The sequence below is a fragment of the Malaya genurostris genome, chromosome 1 (assembly GCF_030247185.1).
Source record: "Malaya genurostris strain Urasoe2022 chromosome 1, Malgen_1.1, whole genome shotgun sequence".
NCBI classification, from domain to species: Eukaryota; Metazoa; Arthropoda; class Insecta; order Diptera; family Culicidae; genus Malaya; species Malaya genurostris.
Window position 1 is genome coordinate 23,861,261 of NC_080570.1, and position 26,240 is coordinate 23,887,500.

The following is a 26,240-nucleotide window of genomic DNA, read 5'->3' on the forward strand; positions in this document are numbered from 1 at the left end:
GGATTATGAATCGTTACATGCGTTACTCTTTTGTAAGTTATAAGCGTTACATGTGTTACTTTTTTGCGAGTTATAGGCGTTATGGAGCGTTACATGCGTTACTTTTTTGTAAGTTATAGGGCTTATGAAGTGTTACACGCATTACTTTTTTTCAAGCGATAGACGTTACAAAGCATTGCTCTTTTGTAAGCTATAAGCATTACTAATAATTACATTCGTTAGTTTTTTGTAAGTTATTTGCGTTACGAAGCCTTACACGCGTTACTGATAGACGTTACGAAGCGTTACATGCGTTACTTTTTCTGAGTTATAGTTATTTCTTTATAATTTATAGGCGTTACGAAGCGTTATATGCTCAACTTTTTTGTAAGTGACAGACGTTACGCGTTACATGCGTTATTTTTTTCTAAACTATAGGCGCTGTGAAGCGTTGTGTGCGTTGCTTTTTTAAAATTATTATCGTTACGAAGCGTTACATGCGTTACTCTTCAGTAAGTTATAGGTGTTACGAAGTGTTACATGCGTTCCTTTTTTATGAGTCATAGGCGTTATGAAGCGTTACATGCGTTACTCGAAGCGTAACATGCGTTATTTTTTTATAAGTTCTAGGCGTTACGAAGCGTTTCATTTTTGTAAGTCGATTGGGCATATGAGAATATCTCAAATTTGAGAAACCGCTCTAAACGGTAGTGCAAGTAACTGCTGCCAGCAGTCAAGCACAAGCAACAATTGGTATTGGTAATGGTTGTTTTATTAACAAAGGTTTTTTTTTCATAATTCAGTTTGCACTAATACAATAAATTAATCGAAAATATAAAACGTCTATTTCTCAGAAAGCAATCTTATTCAAATTAAAGATGATATTAAGTAAATTCCATGTACTACAATCTCATGAATCATTTCATGTAATTGTTATGTGATTTTCCTATGCATGAAATGAATGTTTACGTAATGTAATCCTTAGCTAAACTTCAGATATTTTCATCACATATTTTCTACTAGAAAACTAATATATTATTTAACATATAGGCTGAAAGTACCGAGCCTAACACATAGATGGCGCTAGTTTTATTACAGTCCCCCTTTTTTTTAGCTAAAACAAACCTTTAAAAGACAGCAGTTAAAATTTCATTATATTCAATTCATTGGTTTGTGAGTTATTGTACTAAGAGTGACGCTACTTTTGTTATTTTCAGAACAATGGATCAAAAATAATTTCGTGTTTTAGTTTTACACTGCTTCATGATGGGGAAAAATACCGTTCAAGCAAAGCAATGGCTTGAAAAGTGTTATGGATATTCTGCTTCATCAGAAACAACAAAAAAACGTTGGTTTGCTGACGTCAAACATGGTCGTAGAGACACCGATGATGCACCAGAAAACATAAAAAAATCCACCAAATCAAATGATCGAAATTTGCAGTTGCGTGAGTTAGTTGACATCGTAAAGATATTAAAAGAACGTGTTGATTTTATATTGCATGAGCATTTGATTATGAGAAAGCTCTGTTCAAAATAGGCGCCACTTTTGCTCATTGTTGACCAAGAACGAGAACGTGTTGATGATTCTGAACAGTGTTTGGCCATGTTTAAACGTAACAAACCAGAATTTTTGCGTTGATATATAACAATGGATGAATCATGGATTTATCACTTCACTCCGGAATCAAAACGATCGTCATCTGAGTGGCTTCGGTATTTTGAGATGTGCGTGTTGTAATATTTATCGACTATCTTGAGAAAGGAAATTCCATTACCAATGAACATCAAATAGCGTTTCTGGAGCGTTTGAAGGCTGAAAACAAATCGTTCTACAAAAGTGGTATTGAAATGTTAGAGCAGCGCTGGAATGATTGCGTTGCTCTTGATGGAGATTACGTTGATGAATAAAGTTAGTTTTGAACCAAAAACTCGTGTTCTCTTTGATAGGTCCAGGACTTTTCAGTCCTATTGAATAACATGCATGATATATAATCAACCCGATACATATCCAATAGAATGTACGTAAAAAGTTGGATGGATGAGATTCATGTATGTTATGAAATAGAAGTAACGTGATTTATTTTCTGTCATCGCCGAAGAAGAAAAAGAAAAACGTTTCGGTCGGCTCGGCCATGTGCGGTTAGACCTTAAGACGCGAACATTTTCTGTAAGTGCGCCTGTCAATTTTTCTACATATATGAGAAACGCTCCTGATTCCTTCACTCAATAAATGGTCTGTATTCTGGATTCGGTTATTGAACCTATAGACAATTTAACTTGATTAATTTCACAACCTCATCTTCTGCCGACAACCGAATACGGGATATTGTTCGGGCAGATTAGATATTGTTCTATTGAACGACCCGATAAGCGGCCTGATTACAACGATTGGTAAATAGAATGTTCATTACCTGGGTACCTGTGGACAAACAGACACTCGTAACCAACTTGTTTAAGCCAATCTTCTTTTGAGATTGGATTGTTAAAAGTGGACGAGCCCAAGCGGTGAGATAAAACTAACGCTCGAGTAGTCGAACGTTGGAATCCGAACCGAGTACTTCGGTTCTTGAAGCTTCGGTGGGTCGGTATTGGGGATTTAGTACTTATTTTAGCTGGTCGAATAGCAGTTCTAGTGACATATTTGAAAGTGATACCATAATCAGGATGGTGGCGGCACTAAGTAATAGTTTTGGTACGTATCCCTTAAAAGAAGCAGTTAAAACCGTTTATTGATATCAAAACGCTGTAAACATTTCTGTATTTCATTACGATCCGACATCCGGTTCCGGAATTACATGGTGATTGGAGTATTTTTTTTTAATTTTATGTGTGTTTTATCAAAAAGATGCATGAGTTTCTGGTACCGGAAATACTGGATAGAGTGGTCAAAAACTTTCAAATGAAACTCATTGTGATTTCTCAGTAACGGTTAGGCTGATTTTCACAAACTTAGGTGCAAAAGAAAAGTTTTGGTGTTCCATATGAAGTTCTCGAATATTATTTGAATGTGATTTTCGGTTCCGGAATTACAGCGTAATATGTGCAACAAAGAAGCAAATATGTTCATCAATATTTCTCGAAGATGGCTGAACCAATTTTTACGAACTTAGAATCAAATGAAGGGTCGTAAGACTTAACACAAAAAATCCTGAGTTTCATATTGATACAGTTTTTCTTAGAAAGGACCATTTAAAGTGCAGTGATTTTCTTAAAATTGGTTTCAAATTTCTAGATCTTGCAACCAGATGACAAATGAATTCGATTTAGCTATACCGGGTTTCAATTTCTGATTGTGGAAGTACTAGTAGTAGTAGTAGTCAAAAACTTTAAAAAGGAACGCATTCCGGTATCTTAGAAACGGCTAGACCGATTTAAATTAACTTAAATAAAATGAAAGGTCCTATAGTCTCTAAACAAGCTCTGAAGTTTATCAGGATCCTATTTTTGGTTTTGGTGATGAGTGCTTAAACTTTCAAGCTGATGCTTAGGACGATGATACAAAAAACACAAACAATCTCCTAAATTGAGCTGAAAATTAATTCTATTTATAATTCATGTCAATTGCAGGCCATAATAACTCTCTTTGATTGTACCGGTCTTCAGAGTTTTGTTCCGTAAGTTGAACTCACTAACTTACTCACTTACTTTTCTGAGAGAGGGTTGAACTGATTTTCAAAAGCTTAGATTTAAATGAATGGTCTTATGGTGTCACATAAATCTTTTGCATTTCATCCGTATCCGACTTCTCGTTCCTGGATTACAGATTGATAAGTTCTCAACATTGTGGCGATGCAGAAATCGTTCTAAAGAATTCAGAATTGGGCTCAGAATTAGTAAGTTGACCGTCAATCGAACCTACTTCGACTATACCGGTCCCCGCACACTTAAATTCAATCCTCGAGCTCGGTAAAGTAAAATGCCGAGACAGATCGGCAACACACAATTGTGCTGATTGCTCAGTAATCAATATTATGTTTTCCGAGATTCGTTCAGTAAATTTAGTGCAAAGTGCATCTTCTTGCCGAGATTTGGCTAAATCTTGTGCTGAACTCTTCCGTAATTAACATTTATCTTGAAATCAGCAAATGCGTTTACCGAAATTTCGAAATATGTGTTAGATTTTGCCGAAACTCGGCAAGACAACTGTCATTTATGTTTTATATTTTCGTTTGACACTACGCTGTTATTTTCTGACGAAATATTTCGGAGAAAATTTTCGGAATTAGTTCAAAAGAAAGACGTGAGAATCTACGATCCATCCAGTAAGTATAATAACTAAAGAATGTTTTTGAATAAGTATTGAAAGTACCTTCCAGCTCCTGCTTTCTTTGTCGGGAAGCCATTACATGTCAACCAACATATTCGAACACAGACTGAATTGCATATTTTACATTCAGCCAATGTTATGCCGAACAGACAGTAAACTTTTTGCCGAAAATTTCCGTAATAGCTGACGTTTGTCAACTGCAATTGTACACACCCAATCATAGTTACGGATGTCGGCAAATTTTTACCGACTTTCAGACAGCAAAACATATAGTAATCAGTTCAGTAAAAGTTTCATTTGCTGAACTATCGGTAACTTTTACTGTTTTTCGGTAAATTGATCAGGAACACGTGAAATAAAAAAAAACTCATTCAAAATCTTCGTTCAATAAGATTCATTTATGATTACTGGATTATGTACTTCAATATTGATTTATACTAATATTATGATTACGATTCGTATCATTGATAATCGTGGACGGTAGCGGAAAGTACGTGATAACCAGCCATTTTGGTAGAGAGCTAAAACATAAGCTTCTGGCTGTATTAATAGTTTATATACTGAATACCTTGATTACCATCAGGAAATAAATAACGAATTATAACAGATTTGAGCGTTTCACGTACAATTTACTTGATGCTAGGCTAAGTAGTAGTCAGTATTGTTTACTGAAGTTTTTCATTATTATTAATCGATTCACTGAAAGTCGGTAAATATTTTACTGAATTAGGAAAAAGAAATGACATTCCAAGGTATTAGCACAGACTAACAGACATGACAGTATGAGTAAATTCTTATAAAATTTTTTTTTCGTTATGCACTAGCTCCACCTATATTGTACTGCGCGAACTATTTACTATTTGTACACCCCTTGTGTTATGTAAAAGTTTTTTTTACTAGTTGGTTTCCCCTCGTTTGTCAACACCGATCAGCTGCTTGCAGGGATGCCTGATTTCATCAAAATATGTGAAAATGAATCGTCACAATAAATTATTGGATTACGTTGATAATATATTTAACTTTTTCGCGATGTTGGAAGGTAACCATTTATTTGACTCAACGTTGTTCATCTAGACTATTTTTTATTGTGTTGGTAGTTATCACCCGAAATTAAGTGGCGGCAGACCAGAAGCAAGTAAATATTGTAACCAGGGCTGGCAAAATCACGATCAAAAAATCATCAAATCACGATCACTACTGATCATGAATCACTTGTGATCTTTCCTTTAAAGATCACTACTGATCTGATCTTTTTACGATCAGTTAATCAGTCATCTCCAAATCACATCTAGGACGATCGGCAATGATCTTCCGTTACACAAAATCACTGCTGATTTTGAAACACAGCTGATCTAGATTTTTGTAAAATCAATCATTGGATGATTTGATCTGTTTTGAGCATTGTGACAAAAATCAAACGTGATCGTGATCAGACATGAATGCAAATTGATTTACTTTTTAAATCGTTGATGTTGTGTTTCATCTGGTGAGGGGTGCGAAAATTGATGACAATAGAAAATTATGCATCCAACAAAAGATTAACGGTACGTAATAGGGCGTGTCAATCAAAATCAATAAGTTTTGATGTTTCGAATGCGTGAAGGTGTTCAAATCGGTGAAAATTTTCTGTTTTGTCGCTTTTGGGAATCTAATGATGGGTGAAAGAGCGTGTCAATGGGGCTTCAAAATCAATAAATTTTGATGTTTCGAATGCGTGGAGGTGTTCAAATCGGAGAAAATATTCTGTTTTGTCGCTTTTGGGAATCTAATGATGGGTGCAAGAGCGTGTCAATGGGGCTTCAAAATCAATAAGTTTTGATGTTTCGAATGCGTGGAGGTGTTCAAATCGGTGAAAATTTTCTGTTTTGTCGCTTTTGGGAATCTAATGATGGGTGAAAGAGCGTGTCAATGGGGTTTGAAAATCAATAAGTTTTGATGTTTCGAATGCGTGAAGGTGTTCAAATCGGTGAAAATTTTCTGTTTTGTCGCTTTTGGGAATCTAATGATGGGTGAAAGAGCGTGTCAATGGGGCTTCAAAATCAATAAGTTTTGATGTTTCGAATGCGTGGAGGTGTTCAAATCGGAGAAAATATTCTGTTTTGTCGCTTTTGGGAATCTAATGATGGGTGAAAGAGCGTGTCAATGGGGCTTCAAAATCAATAAGTTTTGATGTTTCGAATGCGTGGAGGTGTTCAAATCGGTGAAAATTTTCTGTTTTGTCGCTTTTGGGAATCTAATGATGGGTGAAAGAGCGTGTCAATGGGGTTTGAAAATCAATAAGTTTTGATGTTTCGAATGCGTGAAGGTGTTCAAATCGGTGAAAATTTTCTGTTTTGTCGCTTTTGGGAATCTAATGATGGGTGAAAGAGCGTGTCAATGGGGCTTCAAAATCAATAAGTTTTGATGTTTCGAATGCGTGGAGGTGTTCAAATCGGAGAAAATATTCTGTTTTGTCGCTTTTGGGAATCTAATGATGGGTGAAAGAGCGTGTCAATGGGGCTTCAAAATCAATAAGTTTTGATGTTTCGAATGCGTGGAGGTGTTCAAATCGGTGAAAATTTTCTGTTTTGTCGCTTTTGGGAATCTAATGATGGGTGAAAGAGCGTGTCAATGGGGTTTGAAAATCAATAAGTTTTGATGTTTCGAATGCGTGGAGGTGTTCAAATCGGTGAAAATTTTCTGTTTTGTCGCTTTTGGGAATCTAATGATGGGTGAAAGAGCGTGTCAATGGGGTTTGAAAATCAATAAGTTTTGATGTTTCGAATGCGTGGAGGTGTTCAAATCGGAGAAAATATTCTGTTTTGTCGCTTTTGGGAATCTAATGATGGGTGAAAGAGCGTGTCAATGGGGTTTGAAAATCAATAAGTTTTGATGTTTCGAATGCGTGAAGGTGTTCAAATCGGTGAAAATTTTCTGTTTTGTCGCTTTTGGGAATCTAATGATGGGTGAAAGAGCGTGTCAATGGGGTTTGAAAATCAATAAGTTTTGATGTTTCGAATGCGTGGAGGTGTTCAAATCGGTGAAAATTTTCTGTTTTGTCGCTTTTGGGAATCTAATGATGGGTGAAAGAGCGTGTCAATGGGGTTTGAAAATCAATAAGTTTTGATGTTTCGAATGCGTGAAGGTGTTCAAATCGGTGAAAATTTTCTGTTTTGTCGCTTTTGGGAATCTAATGATGGGTGAAAGAGCGTGTCAATGGGGCTTCAAAATCAATAAGTTTTGATGTTCCGAATGCGTGGAGGTGTTCAAATCGGAGAAAATATTCTGTTTTGTCGCTTTTGGGAATCTAATGATGGGTGAAAGAGCGTGTCAATGGGGCTTCAAAATCAATAAGTTTTGATGTTTCGAATGCGTGGAGGTGTTCAAATCGGTGAAAATTTTCTGTTTTGTCGCTTTTGGGAATCTAATGATGGATGAAAGAGCGTGTCAATGGGGTTTGAAAATCAATAAGTTTTGATGTTTCGAATGCGTGGAGGTGTTCAAATCGGTGAAAATTTTCTGTTTTGTCGCTTTTGGGAATCTAATGATGGGTGAAAGAGCGTGTCAATGGGGTTTGAAAATCAATAAGTTTTGATGTTTCGAATGCGTGGAGGTGTTCAAATCGGAGAAAATATTCTGTTTTGTCGCTTTTGGGAATCTAATGATGGGTGAAAGAGCGTGTCAATGGGGTTTGAAAATCAATAAGTTTTGATGTTTCGAATGCGTGGAGGTGTTCAAATCGGAGAAAATATTCTGTTTTGTCGCTTTTGGGAATCTAATGATGGGTGAAAGAGCGTGTCAATGGGGTTTGAAAATCAATAAGTTTTGATGTTTCGAATGCGTGAAGGTGTTCAAATCGGTGAAAATTTTCTGTTTTGTCGCTTTTGGGAATCTAATGATGGGTGAAAGAGCGTGTCAATGGGGCTTCAAAATCAATAAGTTTTGATGTTTCGAATGCGTGGAGGTGTTCAAATCGGAGAAAATATTCTGTTTTGTCGCTTTTGGGAATCTAATGATGGGTGAAAGAGCGTGTCAATGGGGCTTCAAAATCAATAAGTTTTGATGTTTCGAATGCGTGGAGGTGTTCAAATCGGAGAAAATTTTCTGTTTTGTCGCTTTTGGGAATCTAATGATGGGTGAAAGAGCGTGTCAATGGGGTTTGAAAATCAATAAGTTTTGATGTTTCGAATGCGTGGAGGTGTTCAAATCGGAGAAAATATTCTGTTTTGTCGCTTTTGGGAATCTAATGATGGGTGAAAGAGCGTGTCAATGGGGCTTCAAAATCAATAAGTTTTGATGTTTCGAATGCGTGGAGGTGTTCAAATCGGTGAAAATTTTCTGTTTTGTCGCTTTTGGGAATCTAATGATGGGTGAAAGAGCGTGTCAATGGGGTTTGAAAATCAATAAGTTTTGATGTTTCGAATGCGTGGAGGTGTTCAAATCGGTGAAAATTTTCTGTTTTGTCGCTTTTGGGAATCTAATGATGGGTGAAAGAGCGTGTCAATGGGGTTTGAAAATCAATAAGTTTTGATGTTTCGAATGCGTGAAGGTGTTCAAATCGGTGAAAATTTTCTGTTTTGTCGCTTTTGGGAATCTAATGATGGGTGAAAGAGCGTGTCAATGGGGCTTCAAAATCAATAAGTTTTGATGTTTCGAATGCGTGGAGGTGTTCAAATCGGAGAAAATATTCTGTTTTGTCGCTTTTGGGAATCTAATGATGGGTGAAAGAGCGTGTCAATGGGGCTTCAAAATCAATAAGTTTTGATGTTTCGAATGCGTGGAGGTGTTCAAATCGGAGAAAATATTCTGTTTTGTCGCTTTTGGGAATCTAATGATGGGTGAAAGAGCGTGTCAATGGGGTTTGAAAATCAATAAGTTTTGATGTTTCGAATGCGTGGAGGTGTTCAAATCGGTGAAAATTTTCTGTTTTGTCGCTTTTGGGAATCTAATGATGGGTGAAAGAGCGTGTCAATGGGGTTTGAAAATCAATAAGTTTTGATGTTTCGAATGCGTGGAGGTGTTCAAATCGGAGAAAATATTCTGTTTTGTCGCTTTTGGGAATCTAATGATGGGTGAAAGAGCGTGTCAATGGGGCTTCAAAATCAATAAGTTTTGATGTTTCGAATGCGTGGAGGTGTTCAAATCGGTGAAAATTTTCTGTTTTGTCGCTTTTGGGAATCTAATGATGGGTGAAAGAGCGTGTCAATGGGGTTTGAAAATCAATAAGTTTTGATGTTTCGAATGCGTGGAGGTGTTCAAATCGGTGAAAATTTTTTGTTTTGTCGCTTTTGGGAATCTAATGATGGGTGAAAGAGCGTGTCAATGGGGTTTGAAAATCAATAAGTTTTGATGTTTCGAATGCGTGAAGGTGTTCAAATCGGTGAAAATTTTCTGTTTTGTCGCTTTTGGGAATCTAATGATGGGTGAAAGAGCGTGTCAATGGGGCTTCAAAATCAATAAGTTTTGATGTTTCGAATGCGTGGAGGTGTTCAAATCGGAGAAAATATTCTGTTTTGTCGCTTTTGGGAATCTAATGATGGGTGAAAGAGCGTGTCAATGGGGCTTCAAAATCAATAAGTTTTGATGTTTCGAATGCGTGGAGGTGTTCAAATCGGAGAAAATATTCTGTTTTGTCGCTTTTGGGAATCTAATGATGGGTGAAAGAGCGTGTCAATGGGGCTTCAAAATCAATAAGTTTTGATGTTTCGAATGCGTGGAGGTGTTCAAATCGGTGAAAATTTTCTGTTTTGTCGCTTTTGGGAATCTAATGATGGGTGAAAGAGCGTGTCAATGGGGTTTGAAAATCAATAAGTTTTGATGTTTCGAATGCGTGAAGGTGTTCAAATCGGTGAAAATTTTCTGTTTTGTCGCTTTTGGGAATCTAATGATGGGTGAAAGAGCGTGTCAATGGGGCTTCAAAATCAATAAGTTTTGATGTTTCGAATGCGTGGAGGTGTTCAAATCGGAGAAAATATTCTGTTTTGTCGCTTTTGGGAATCTAATGATGGGTGAAAGATCGTGTCAATGGGGCTTCAAAATCAATAAGTTTTGATGTTTCGAATGCGTGGAGGTGTTCAAATCGGTGAAAATTTTCTGTTTTGTCGCTTTTGGGAATCTAATGATGGGTGAAAGAGCGTGTCAATGGGGTTTGAAAATCAATAAGTTTTGATGTTTCGAATGCGTGAAGGTGTTCAAATCGGTGAAAATTTTCTGTTTTGTCGCTTTTGGGAATCTAATGATGGGTGAAAGAGCGTGTCAATGGGGCTTCAAAATCAATAAGTTTTGATGTTTCGAATGCGTGGAGGTGTTCAAATCGGTGAAAATTTTCTGTTTTGTCGCTTTTGGGAATCTAATGATGGGTGAAAGAGCGTGTCAATGGGGCTTCAAAATCAATAAGTTTTGATGTTTCGAATGCGTGAAGGTGTTCAAATCGGTGAAAATTTTCTGTTTTGTCGCTTTTGGGAATCTAATGATGGGTGAAAGAGCGTGTCAATGGGGTTTGAAAATCAATAAGTTTTGATGTTTCGAATGCGTGAAGGTGTTCAAATCGGTGAAAATTTTCTGTTTTGTCGCTTTTGGGAATCTAATGATGGGTGAAAGAGCGTGTCAATGGGGCTTCAAAATCAATAAGTTTTGATGTTTCGAATGCGTGGAGGTGTTCAAATCGGTGAAAATTTTCTGTTTTGTCGCTTTTGGGAATCTAATGATGGGTGCAAGAGCGTGTCAATGGGGCTTCAAAATCAATAAGTTTTGATGTTTCGAATGCGTGAAGGTGTTCAAATCGGTGAAAATTTTCTGTTTTGTCGCTTTTGGGAATCTAATGATGGGTGACAGAGCCTGTCAATAGGATTATCAATCAAAAATCAAATCGAATCAAACGATATCAAAAGTTGTTTTATGTTTCCTTCATATTATATATTTTTATATTAGGTCACAAGGCAAACCTTTTGTCTACATTTTTACTTGGGTAATAGTTAATAAAAAAAATCTTAAATCTAAACGAAACGAATTGAATCAAATGAAAAAGTTTTAATTTTGTTTACGCGAGAGACTGTTCAAATCGATGAATTTTTTCATATATGTTTCTTTCAAGAATGATGGGTGAATAAGTGTGTCAATGGGACTTGTAATAACACATTCAGTTTGAAGTTTAAAACGAAATCTTGTTGTACTTTATTTAAAATCACCTTTTTATATCCTATCCTCTCCTAACTTAGCTAAACTAAATTTTACAGTATGGATTGCTAGAAATCCGGGGGGAGGAGTTAGAACGCGCAGCGTAAATCCGATTTAACCAATGACATGTCTCGGTCATTGTATTGTATTTGAGTAGGAGAGAGTGAGTAATGTTTCTAGACAAGTGTGTGAGTGTGATACAGAGAGGGGAGGTTGAGAGTAGTCAGGTTTAACTCTCGTGAGTGTCGGTTCGAGTCTTTGTGTTTTCCTGGGTTACTGTTATTCTAGGTCATGCCATATGGCACTGTTTGAGAGAGGTGTAGAGGTGTGGAAAGTGGAGAAGCGGGGAAATGACATAACTGAATTGTTTTTAGTTGATATTTGATGCTTAAGTTTCCGTGTTTATACTTGTCGTATGAATGCGATATTTTTCGTTGGGCTGAAGTAAGTGCTGACAATTTAATTGTCTTATGTAGGTGAAGTTTATATTTCAAGTGGGTTTCTGGGTTTCATGACTTGGTGTCGAGTGGAAATTTGTCGAGTACGTGTTTTATGGAAATTTGTCAAGTGCGTGTGGTCTGAAGTGTGGGAAAGATTTACTTTTGAATATTTTACATGGTCTGGGATGTGTGAAAGATTTAATGTTACATGGTCTGAAATGTGTGAAAGGTTTAATGTTACATGGTCTGAAATGTGTGAAAGATTTAATGTTACATGCTCATATTACAACGAGTTAGTTCCAACGCATTGAATGCGGGAGGATGTTCAAATGGATAGTTGATCATTTCACACGCAAATAATTCAGCATTATTAGTTGGGTGATAAACGTCTTAATTTAAAAAAAAAACAATAGATGATATAAATGACATTCTGTGAATCGATATTAATTCTAATGGCACTATATGTGGAATGAGATACAAACTGTTTAAAGAATGTATGATAAACTTGTATAAATGCGACTGTAAATCAGATCGTCTTCATTTTCCATTAGAAACCCTCACAATAAACGACAGTCTGATTTTGATCATGTTTTGCCTTCTAATATTCTAAACGATTTAAGATCAGTATGAAAATATTTAGAACAAAAGGCATTTTAAACTTGTCAAGCGATATTCAATTTTTTTCTCGCACTTTCGATTTATAAAATTACCATATGTTTGTAATGTTCAAAAATAAGCCGTGTAGAATTAATTCATATTCATTATGATTCTAAATTCTACAATAACGACCATGTTTATGGTAATGTAATCGAATTTTGAATGCATTTATAGTGTAATGCTTGCAAGGTTATGCTCAGAATAAAAATTATTGTTTATCCACTGTTGGTGTTAGAACGTGTGTTGAAAATAAAGCATTTTTTTGGTTCCAACAATAGTATAAACATGTTCATACATATACTTATACATTTGATGTATCGTTCAAGCCATTTAGCCTATATTCCATCTTATTCGATGGCAAACGATTTTGTTATCAATAGTCACATAAATTATGTTATGGCAATACTTAGTATGCTATTGTTTGATGTTACATATTTTCAACCAAAGCAACAAAAACTGTTTACGCTCCTAAGTTAACATAAGCCTGACTTTTTAAGAATTTCTATTTGCTGCAAGGGTATATACCTAGTATTGTAATGATGACTTTTTTATGGACATATTTAAGAAAACAATATAAGTTTCATTTAGAAGATTTTCGACAACTATGACCGAAAAATGGATTATAGTGACTTTATTTTGCCATCAACTAAAAACACTTACAAATTGAAATATTTTTTGCGGCAGTTTTGAAGTTTTCGCACCTTTTTTGCGCCGTCACTAATACGACCATTGCAACACTTCCCAGGTTTCCAATCTGGACAGCATAATATCACTAATTGGCATTATAGTCGCTCTAGGGACTGCTTTAATACCGGCTTTAGCAAAATACATACAAAAGATACAAATTAGAGTTCTAAATTAAAATTTTATAACTGCATTACAATTCATGTTATTACATTTCATAAAGTAGAAATCTCTATTCAGTTTCATAATTTTTTTCTATCACATATATAAATTTGTTTGATTTTGATTTGATTTTGATTTGATTTTGATTTGATTTTGATTTGATTTTGATTTGATTTTGATTTGATTTTGATTTGATTTTGATTTGATTTTGATTTGATTTTGATTTGATTTTGATTTGATTTTGATTTGATTTTGATTTGATTTTGATTTGATTTTGATTTGATTTTGATTTGATTTTGATTTGATTTTGATTTGATTTTGATTTGATTTTGATTTGATTTTGATTTGATTTTGATTTGATTTTGATTTGATTTTGATTTGATTTTGATTTGATTTTGATTTGATTTTGATTTGATTTTGATTTGATTTTGATTTGATTTTGATTTGATTTTGATTTGATTTTGATTTGATTTTGATTTGATTTTGATTTGATTTTGATTTGATTTTGATTTGATTTTGATTTGATTTTGATTTGATTTTGATTTGATTTTGATTTGATTTTGATTTGATTTTGATTTGATTTTGATTTGATTTTGATTTGATTTTGATTTGATTTTGATTTGATTTTGATTTGATTTTGATTTGATTTTGATTTGATTTTGATTTGATTTTGATTTGATTTTGATTTGATTTTGATTTGATTTTGATTTGATTTTGATTTGATTTTGATTTGATTTTGATTTGATTTTGATTTGATTTTGATTTGATTTTGATTTGATTTTGATTTGATTTTGATTTGATTTTGATTTGATTTTGATTTGATTTTGATTTGATTTTGATTTGATTTTGATTTGATTTTGATTTGATTTTGATTTGATTTTGATTTGATTTTGATTTGATTTTGATTTGATTTTGATTTGATTTTGATTTGATTTTGATTTGATTTTGATTTGATTTTGATTTGATTTTGATTTGATTTTGATTTGATTTTGATTTGATTTTGATTTGATTTTGATTTGATTTTGATTTGATTTTGATTTGATTTTGATTTGATTTTGATTTGATTTTGATTTGATTTTGATTTGATTTTGATTTGATTTTGATTTGATTTTGATTTGATTTTGATTTGATTTTGATTTGATTTTGATTTGATTTTGATTTGATTTTGATTTGATTTTGATTTGATTTTGATTTGATTTTGATTTGATTTTGATTTGATTTTGATTTGATTTTGATTTGATTTTGATTTGATTTTGATTTGATTTTGATTTGATTTTGATTTGATTTTGATTTGATTTTGATTTGATTTTGATTTGATTTTGATTTGATTTTGATTTGATTTTGATTTGATTTTGATTTGATTTTGATTTGATTTTGATTTGATTTTGATTTGATTTTGATTTGATTTTGATTTGATTTTGATTTGATTTTGATTTGATTTTGATTTGATTTTGATTTGATTTTGATTTGATTTTGATTTGATTTTGATTTGATTTTGATTTGATTTTGATTTGATTTTGATTTGATTTTGATTTGATTTTGATTTGATTTTGATTTGATTTTGATTTGATTTTGATTTGATTTTGATTTGATTTTGATTTGATTTTGATTTGATTTTGATTTGATTTTGATTTGATTTTGATTTGATTTTGATTTGATTTTGATTTGATTTTGATTTGATTTTGATTTGATTTTGATTTGATTTTGATTTGATTTTGATTTGATTTTGATTTGATTTTGATTTGATTTTGATTTGATTTTGATTTGATTTTGATTTGATTTTGATTTGATTTTGATTTGATTTTGATTTGATTTTGATTTGATTTTGATTTGATTTTGATTTGATTTTGATTTGATTTTGATTTGATTTTGATTTGATTTTGATTTGATTTTGATTTGATTTTGATTTGATTTTGATTTGATTTTGATTTGATTTTGATTTGATTTTGATTTGATTTTGATTTGATTTTGATTTGATTTTGATTTGATTTTGATTTGATTTTGATTTGATTTTGATTTGATTTTGATTTGATTTTGATTTGATTTTGATTTGATTTTGATTTGATTTTGATTTGATTTTGATTTGATTTTGATTTGATTTTGATTTGATTTTGATTTGATTTTGATTTGATTTTGATTTGATTTTGATTTGATTTTGATTTGATTTTGATTTGATTTTGATTTGATTTTGATTTGATTTTGATTTGATTTTGATTTGATTTTGATTTGATTTTGATTTGATTTTGATTTGATTTTGATTTGATTTTGATTTGATTTTGATTTGATTTTGATTTGATTTTGATTTGATTTTGATTTGATTTTGATTTGATTTTGATTTGATTTTGATTTGATTTTGATTTGATTTTGATTTGATTTTGATTTGATTTTGATTTGATTTTGATTTGATTTTGATTTGATTTTGATTTGATTTTGATTTGATTTTGATTTGATTTTGATTTGATTTTGATTTGATTTTGATTTGATTTTGATTTGATTTTGATTTGATTTTGATTTGATTTTGATTTGATTTTGATTTGATTTTGATTTGATTTTGATTTGATTTTGATTTGATTTTGATTTGATTTTGATTTGATTTTGATTTGATTTTGATTTGATTTTGATTTGATTTTGATTTGATTTTGATTTGATTTTGATTTGATTTTGATTTGATTTTGATTTGATTTTGATTTGATTTTGATTTGATTTTGATTTGATTTTGATTTGATTTTGATTTGATTTTGATTTGATTTTGATTTGATTTTGATTTGATTTTGATTTGATTTTGATTTGATTTTGATTTGATTTTGATTTGATTTTGATTTGATTTTGATTTGATTTTGATTTGATTTTGATTTGATTTTGATTTGATTTTGATTTGATTTTGATTTGATTTTGATTTGATTTTGATTTGATTTTGATTTGATTTTGATTTGATTTTGATTTGATTTTGATTTGATTTTGATTTGATTTTGATTTGATTTTGATTTGATTTTGATTTGATTTTGATTTGATTTTGATTTGATTTTGATTTGATTTTGATTTGATTTTGATTTGATTTTGATTTGATTTTGATTTGATTTTGATTTGATTTTGATTTGATTTTGATTTGATTTTGATTTGATTTTGATTTGATTTTGATTTGATTTTGATTTGATTTTGATTTGATTTTGATTTGATTTTGATTTGATTTTGATTTGATTTTGATTTGATTTTGATTTGATTTTGATTTGATTTTGATTTGATTTTGATTTGATTTTGATTTGATTTTGATTTGATTTTGATTTGATTTTGATTTGATTTTGATTTGATTTTGATTTGATTTTGATTTGATTTTGATTTGATTTTGATTTGATTTTGATTTGATTTTGATTTGATTTTGATTTGATTTTGATTTGATTTTGATTTGATTTTGATTTGATTTTGATTTGATTTTGATTTGATTTTGATTTGATTTTGATTTGATTTTGATTTGATTTTGATTTGATTTTGATTTGATTTTGATTTGATTTTGATTTGATTTTGATTTGATTTTGATTTGATTTTGATTTGATTTTGATTTGATTTTGATTTGATTTTGATTTGATTTTGATTTGATTTTGATTTGATTTTGATTTGATTTTGATTTGATTTTGATTTGATTTTGATTTGATTTTGATTTGATTTTGATTTGATTTTGATTTGATTTTGATTTGATTTTGATTTGATTTTGATTTGATTTTGATTTGATTTTGATTTGATTTTGATTTGATTTTGATTTGATTTTGATTTGATTTTGATTTGATTTTGATTTGATTTTGATTTGATTTTGATTTGATTTTGATTTGATTTTGATTTGATTTTGATTTGATTTTGATTTGATTTTGATTTGATTTTGATTTGATTTTGATTTGATTTTGATTTGATTTTGATTTGATTTTGATTTGATTTTGATTTGATTTTGATTTGATTTTGATTTGATTTTGATTTGATTTTGATTTGATTTTGATTTGATTTTGACATCAAAACTTATTGATTTTCAAACCCCATTGACACGCTCTTTCACCCATCATTAGATTCCCAAAAGCGACAAAACAGAATATTTTCTCCGATTTGAACACCTCCACGCATTCGAAACATCAAAACTTATTGATTTTCAAACCCCATTGACACGCTCTTTCACCCATCATTAGATTCCCAAAAGCGACAAAACAGAAAATTTTCTCCGATTTGAACACCTCCACGCATTCGAAACATCAAAACTTATTGATTTTCAAACCACATTGACACGCTCTTTCACCCATCATTAGATTCCCAAAAGCGACAAAACAGAATATTTTCTCCGATTTGAACACCTTCACGCATTCGAAACATCAAAACTTATTGATTTTCAAACCCCATTGACACGCTCTTTCACCCATCATTAGATTCCCAAAAGCGACAAAACAGAATATTTTCTCCGATTTGAACACCTCCACGCATTCGAAACATCAAAACTTATTGATTTTCAAACCCCATTGACACGCTCTTTCACCCATCATTAGATTCCCAAAAGCGACAAAACAGAATATTTTCTCCGATTTGAACACCTCCACGCATTCGAAACATCAAAATTTATTGATTTTGAAGCCCCATTGACACGCTCTTTCACCCATCATTAGATTCCCAAAAGCGACAAAACAGAATATTTTCTCCGATTTGAACACCTCCACGCATTCGAAACATCAAAACTTATTGATTTTCAAACCCCATTGACACGCTCTTTCACCCATCATTAGATTCCCAAAAGCGACAAAACAGAAAATTTTCTCCGATTTGAACACCTCCACGCATTCGAAACATCAAAACTTATTGATTTTCAAACCCCATTGACACGCTCTTTCACCCATCATTAGATTCCCAAAAGCGACAAAACAGAATATTTTCTCCGATTTGAACACCTTCACGCATTCGAAACATCAAAACTTATTGATTTTCAAACCCCATTGACACGCTCTTTCACCCATCATTAGATTCCCAAAAGACATTAGATTCCCAAAAGCGACAAAACAGAATATTTTCTCCGATTTGAACACCTCCACGCATTCGAAACATCAAAACTTATTGATTTTCAAACCCCATTGACACGCTCTTTCACCCATCATTAGATTCCCAAAAGCGACAAAACAGAATATTTTCTCCGATTTGAACACCTCCACGCATTCGAAACATCAAAATTTATTGATTTTGAAGCCCCATTGACACGCTCTTTCACCCATCATTAGATTCCCAAAAGCGACAAAACAGAATATTTTCTCCGATTTGAACACCTCCACGCATTCGAAACATCAAAACTTATTGATTTTCAAACCCCATTGACACGCTCTTTCACCCATCATTAGATTCCCAAAAGCGACAAAACAGAAAATTTTCTCCGATTTGAACACCTCCACGCATTCGAAACATCAAAACTTATTGAATTTCAAACCCCATTGACACGCTCTTTCACCCATCATTAGATTCCCAAAAGCGACAAAACAGAATATTTTCTCCGATTTGAACACCTCCACGCATTCGAAACATCAAAACTTATTGATTTTTAAACCCCATTGACACGCTCTTTCACCCATCATTAGATTCCCAAAAGCGACAAAACAGAATATTTTCTCCGATTTGAACACCTCCACGCATTCGAAACATCAAAACTTATTGATTTTGAAGCCCCATTGACACGCTCTTTCACCCATCAGCAGATTCCCAAAAGCAACAAAACAGAATATTTTCTCCGATTTGAACACCTCCACGCATTCGAAACATCAAAACTTATTGATTTTCAAACCCCATTGACACGCTCTTTCACCCATCATTAGATTCCCAAAAGCGACAAAACAGAAAATTTTCTCCGATTTGAACACCTCCACGCATTCGAAACATCAAAACTTATTGATTTTCAAACCCCATTGACACGCTCTTTCACCCATCATTAGATTCCCAAAAGCGACAAAACAGAATATTTTCTCCGATTTGAACACCTTCACGCATTCGAAACATCAAAACTTATTGATTTTCAAACCCCATTGACACGCTCTTTCACCCATCATTAGATTCCCAAAAGCGACAAAACAGAATATTTTCTCCGATTTGAACACCTCCACGCATTCGAAACATCAAAACTTATTGATTTTCAAACCCCATTGACACGCTCTTTCACCCATCATTAGATTCCCAAAAGCGACAAAACAGAATATTTTCTCCGATTTGAACACCTCCACGCATTCGAAACATCAAAACTTATTGATTTTCAAACCCCATTGACACGCTCTTTCACCCATCATTAGATTCCCAAAAGCGACAAAACAGAATATTTTCTCCGATTTGAACACCTCCACGCATTCGAAACATCAAAATTTATTGATTTTCAAACCCCATTGACACGCTCTTTCACCCATCATTAGATTCCCAAAAGCGACAAAACAGAAAATTTTCTCCGATTTGAACACCTCCACGCATTCGAAACATCAAAACTTATTGATTTTCAAACCCCATTGACACGCTCTTTCACCCATCATTAGATTCCCAAAAGCGACAAAACAGAATATTTTCTCCGATTTGAACACCTTCACGCATTCGAAACATCAAAACTTATTGATTTTCAAACCCCATTGACACGCTCTTTCACCCATCATTAGATTCCCAAAAGCGACAAAACAGAATATTTTCTCCGATTTGAACACCTCCACGCATTCGAAACATCAAAACTTATTGATTTTCAAACCCCATTGACACGCTCTTTCACCCATCATTAGATTCCCAAAAGCGACAAAACAGAATATTTTATCCGATTTGAACACCTCCACGCATTCGAAACATCAAAATTTATTGATTTTGAAGCCCCATTGACACGCTCTTTCACCCATCATTAGATTCCCAAAAGCGACAAAACAGAATATTTTCTCCGATTTGAACACCTCCACGCATTCGAAACATCAAAACTTATTGATTTTCAAACCCCATTGACACGCTCTTTCACCCATCATTAGATTCCCAAAAGCGACAAAACAGAAAATTTTCTCCGATTTGAACACCTCCACGCATTCGAAACATCAAAACTTATTGATTTTCAAACCCCATTGACACGCTCTTTCACCCATCATTAGATTCCCAAAAGCGACAAAACAGAATATTTTCTCCGATTTGAACACCTCCACGCATTCGAAACATCAAAACTTATTGATTTTCAAACCCCATTGACACGCTCTTTCACCCATCATTAGATTCCCAAAAGCGACAAAACAGAAAATTTTCTCCGATTTGAACACCTCCACGCATTCGAAACATCAAAACTTATTGATTTTCAAACCCCATTGACACGCTCTTTCACCCATCATTAGATTCCCAAAAGCGACAAAACAGAATATTTTCTCCGATTTGAACACCTTCACGCATTCGAAACATCAAAACTTATTGATTTTCAAACCCCATTGACACGCTCTTTCACCCATCATTAGATTCCCAAAAGCGACAAAACAGAATATTTTCTCCGATTTGAACACCTCCACGCATTCGAAACATCAAAACTTATTGATTTTCAAACCCCATTGACACGCTCTTTCACCCATCATTAGATTCCCAAAAGCGACAAAACAGAATATTTTCTCCGATTTGAACACCTCCACGCATTCGAAACATCAAAACTTATTGATTTTCAAACCCCATTGACACGCTCTTTCACCCATCATTAGATTCCCAAAAGCGACAAAACAGAATATTTTCTCCGATTTGAACACCTCCACGCATTCGAAACATCAAAATTTATTGATTTTCAAACCCCATTGACACGCTCTTTCACCCATCATTAGATTCCCAAAAGCGACAAAACAGAAAATTTTCTCCGATTTGAACACCTCCACGCATTCGAAACATCAAAACTTATTGATTTTCAAACCCCATTGACACGCTCTTTCACCCATCATTAGATTCCCAAAAGCGACAAAACAGAATATTTTCTCCGATTTGAACACCTTCACGCATTCGAAACATCAAAACTTATTGATTTTCAAACCCCATTGACACGCTCTTTCACCCATCATTAGATTCCCAAAAGCGACAAAACAGAAACTTTTTTCTCCGATTTGAACACCTCCACGCATTCGAAACATCAAAACTTATTGATTTTCAAACCCCATTGACACGCTCTTTCACCCATCATTAGATTCCCAAAAGCGACAAAACAGAATATTTTCTCCGATTTGAACACCTCCACGCATTCGAAACATCAAAATTTATTGATTTTGAAGCCCCATTGACACGCTCTTTCACCCATCATTAGATTCCCAAAAGCGACAAAACAGAATATTTTCTCCGATTTGAACACCTCCACGCATTCGAAACATCAAAACTTATTGATTTTCAAACCCCATTGACACGCTCTTTCACCCATCATTAGATTCCCAAAAGCGACAAAACAGAAAATTTTCTCCGATTTGAACACCTCCACGCATTCGAAACATCAAAACTTATTGATTTTCAAACCCCATTGACACGCTCTTTCACCCATCATTAGATTCCCAAAAGCGACAAAACAGAATATTTTCTCCGATTTGAACACCTCCACGCATTCGAAACATCAAAACTTATTGATTTTCAAACCCCATTGACACGCTCTTTCACCCATCATTAGATTCCCAAAAGCGACAAAATAGAATATTTTCTCCGATTTGAACACCTCCACGCATTCGAAACATCAAAATTTATTGATTTTGAAGCCCCATTGACACGCTCTTTCACCCATCATTAGATTCCCAAAAGCGACAAAACAGAATATTTTCTCCGATTTGAACACTCGCACGCATATCACCTGCATTATGCAAAATTTATACAATTGTATCATTTGCTCACCCCTTTGTACAATTTTTGCTGATCCTCATCAAAAACGATTTTCTACTCAAATCATTTCTGATCGCATCAGTAGTGATTTTTTTAAATTAAAATCTTCTCTGATTTCCTAATTCCAAAATCATGATCTTACACGAAATCAAATCACATAAGGATCAGATGAGTGCGATTATGTGACGACGATTTTTCTTTAGGCTAGGATCAGTAGTGATCAAATCAGTAGTGATTTTTTAAAGTTCAAGATCAGTGATCTTAAGATCAGCAGTGATCGTCGATCACTGGTGATTTTTGATTTTTGGTGATTTTTCCAGCCCTGATTGTAACAAAACGGGATCGATTTTGTCTTGCGTTGGAGGATGAGAAGTAGACACAATTATGTATATAGTTTTGGCAATATGTATTAAATCTGTATCCTGCATGAAATTCGCATGGACGTATACAAATCAATACATTATAGGTAATTCTGTATGAATGGCAACTCTGTTGGTAAATGAAAGAAAATAAACACAGTCTAGATGACAGACAGGATGTTTTTGATAGGGTAACGTGGCGCCATCATGACACATGTGAGTACTGTCCCAAATAAAGGAATATTCGAAATGACCGTTAAAATGATTGAAAAATCTAATTTGAGTGTCCTGTCTGTTAGTCTGTGGTATTAGATCCTGTCAGTAAAATAAAAGCAAATATTCCGTAATATTTTTATTGAGTGTACCGAAATCCGGTAGTTCATTGACAGATGACTGAGAATTGGATCAATTTCACGGTGAAAATAAAGATTTACAATTCATAACAGTAAAAATGATGTGTATCTTTCGCCGAGATGATTACCGAGCACTCGTTGGTGCAAATCTCGGCAATGATTTTGCCGAATGATTTCAGCGAAAATAAAAATAAGTGTTCGGATTTTCCGATTTCAATAAAACTGAAAATAGTGGTCAAATTCACTAAACTGGAATTGCAGATGTTGCAGATACGGTTTAACTGTTTTTTATAAAATTAGATTCTAATTAAATGTGGTGTCTCGGTCCCATAGAAAACTCCTGAATTCTTCTAAATCTGAAAAAACTAATTTGTGAGTCAGAAGTATCGGAAACGTTTCTCATTTTGTTTTTTTTTTTCAGAAATGGCTGAACTGATCTAAGAATTGTTTCATTATGTAGGATATACTAGACGATGCACAAACAAACTTTTTTTGTTTTCTTTCAAGAATCAAAGAAGAGTATTTTTAAGAATTCCAAAGTAATATAGTACTAAATTGATAAAGGCTTCATTACACCACAAGGTGGATTAAAAAAGGTTCGTTAATCGGACCAGTGCAGATGGACAAAATTCTCTGGGAGATTCTGTAGTATCGAACAACCCGAGTGCAGTGTGATATCAAATTGAAAACTCAATTTGATGTTGTGAAGTTCATATCAAACAGAAGAACGTTGATGCTAGCGACTGATTAGTATTACTATTGCTCATTTATTTTCCAGTTTATGGCAATCTATCAAACATATTGGATTGCAATCGTCTGTCGTGACCATCATTAGACATCTATTGGATTAAGTGATTGAAATTCTTCTCTATCGAATGGCAGATATCTTGGCAGATAAGTTGGGTTCGATTAGATAAGAATGGTAGATTGTTTGTTATCAACCTTTTCATAAATCAAGGCCACATACGCTATAGAATAAAAAACATCAATTGTTTGTCGTCGAAGAACCATCTCCTCCCTTCCTAGACGATGTCCATGTCAACCACTTCAAGAATTACACGCTAATCGTTCCAATTTTCATTGGCAACGACATACAATTCGATTATTATTGTGTCAGAATTTTATTGATAACAAACAAAATGACTAATTAGATTCTTCACTTGATTACAGCCATTGTCATGAACAACAAACTGATCGCGCTGCTCACTGTGACGTTACTGGCCTTCTTTATCTCTACTATCGTCTTGGCGGTGCAGAAAGCCGACTTGATTACGGAAAACGAGGCACTTTGGGAGCAATTGCATAGGGAACCGGAATCGAGTACAATTACACCACCAATCACCACTACTACTGAACCTTCAACAACGGTCGCTCCTGCGGTAAATCAGATACGACACCAAAGCTCTCGTTTGGGTTACAATTTACGATTTTGTAGATAAGCTATCGGCTGACGGAGGACAACCTACCGCTTCACTATGATTTATGGTTAAATCCCCAGCTCAGCGACGGAACGTTTGCCGGGAAAGTGACGATCGACGTTCTAACACTAACGCAAACGGATGAGATCGTGCTGCACAGTCATCTGTTGACGATCGAAGATGTTCACTTCCAGTGTTTGAATGAATCTTTGGGCTATGGGGTTAGTAGCTTCGTAAAAATGTTCTTTTTTTCTTCGAACAATGGAATTCCATCTTTGACTGTCTAGGGTTATACGGAGGATCTGGACAAAAATTTGTTGAAGGTGCATACCTTGAACGTCTTCAAGCCTGGATACATTACACAGGTTACAATCGAGTTTAGTGGGCAGATGGACGGAAAATTAGTTGGACTTTACAGTAGCTCTTACAATGGAGAAAATGAGGAAAAAGTGTAAGTACAATTGATATTCTAACATTTTTGAAAACTTGAAAATATTTTTGAGGCTTGAAGAATACTGCCGTCTTGAATAAGAGCTCCCACGCTCACTAAGTGCGTTAAGCAGGCGCGTATACAAGGGGGGGTTTTGGAGGTTCAAGCCCCTCCCGAAACGTGAAAAAATAATTTCTTATGAAAACTCTTCTCTAGAAATATGACGAATTTCGCACCAATTCGAATAAATGTTGGCAGCACTCTTTCTGATTTGAATAAAACTTTCTGAACGCGTAGAATTTGTGTCAATAAGTAACTTTGCATACTTTGTTTTTCCAAAAGATATCCATTTTTTTCACTGTCGAAAATGAAAAATCCTATAAAAAAGTGTTCTACTAGTGATTTTCATAAAATCAGTCAAATTTTGTAGTGAAACTACTGAAAAAATCCCTATCCAGTCCTACACTGAACAAAATTGATTTTAAAAATTTAAAATCGTACTAATAGGACTCGATATGGGAGATTTCAGTATTTTCATTGGAAAAACGCATACAAAATTGCATAACTTCGGAAATCGGCATAAAAGACCTAAGCGTTTTGTTTTGGATCAAGTCAATGAGTTTTTTTATTCAACTCATCTAAAATTAATGTGAGAATGTTCCAAGGTTTGATGGGACGACGATCAATCAGCCCCACCACAAAGCAATATTTGCATTAAATGGATTCAACCATTACCGAGAGATTTCATGTTTAGAATACACACAGAAAAGTGTTACGAAACTAATGGTGTATCTAGGAAAATTTGCGCCAGGGGTAAAACTCAATTTGCCGCCCCCGTCGTTGGTTCAGTGAGCAAGAAAATAAAAATTTTCCTTTTAGAAATCGAATATTTTACAAGTAAACTCAGCACAGTTTTTCATATTTTCAACGAGTAAAAACGAGTAGTGGAATAAAGCCACGCCCGTTGCTTTTATTAAAAAGTTTAAACAGTGTTGTGTCATACACGGTAAATGACTCAATTCTTGAAATGACACGCAAAATTAGGTTCCAGACATATACTGACGAAATCAAATATGAAATCGAAAATATCGACCGTCCCACGACAAAAGGGCCTAACTACAAATGACAGTTTCTCTTTGTTTACTTTTTCTTTCATGATTTTCCGAGCTGATTTTATATTTGACACTTTACTCTTCGCAAAACTTTCAAGGTTAAACTACAAGCTTTCGATTTATAATGGAAACTTTAGAGAATTTGCAATAATGGCTCCGTAATAATCAAAAGAGAAAGTAAACAAAGAGAGGCTCTCATATGCAGTTAGGCTCTTTTGTCGTGGGACTATCGATATGAGAAAAATACTGATCGCAAAGGTGAGTACAATACCTTTTACAATCAATTTTCTTTGGAACAATAACATTTTGAAATAACTAAGAAATAACTTCTCTGGCGATTTTCACTCTCGATGTTTGCATCTATTCACACAAAACCCACAT

The 26,240-nt window shown here is 33.7% G+C and overlaps 1 protein-coding gene across 1 annotated transcript in view; it reads left to right on the forward strand.

The window, feature by feature from the left end:
- Positions 1-2,458: 2,458 nt before the first annotated feature.
- LOC131434955 (aminopeptidase A-like) overlaps positions 2,459-26,240 on the forward strand; it is an 82,721-nt gene continuing 58,939 nt past the window's right edge. The window contains exons 1-4 of the mRNA XM_058602345.1: positions 2,459-2,673; positions 24,070-24,278; positions 24,335-24,538; positions 24,605-24,768. Coding sequence (XP_058458328.1) covers positions 2,646-2,673; positions 24,070-24,278; positions 24,335-24,538; positions 24,605-24,768 — 605 coding nt within the window. The 5' untranslated portion in view covers positions 2,459-2,645. The remainder of the gene's footprint in view (positions 2,674-24,069; positions 24,279-24,334; positions 24,539-24,604; positions 24,769-26,240) is intronic.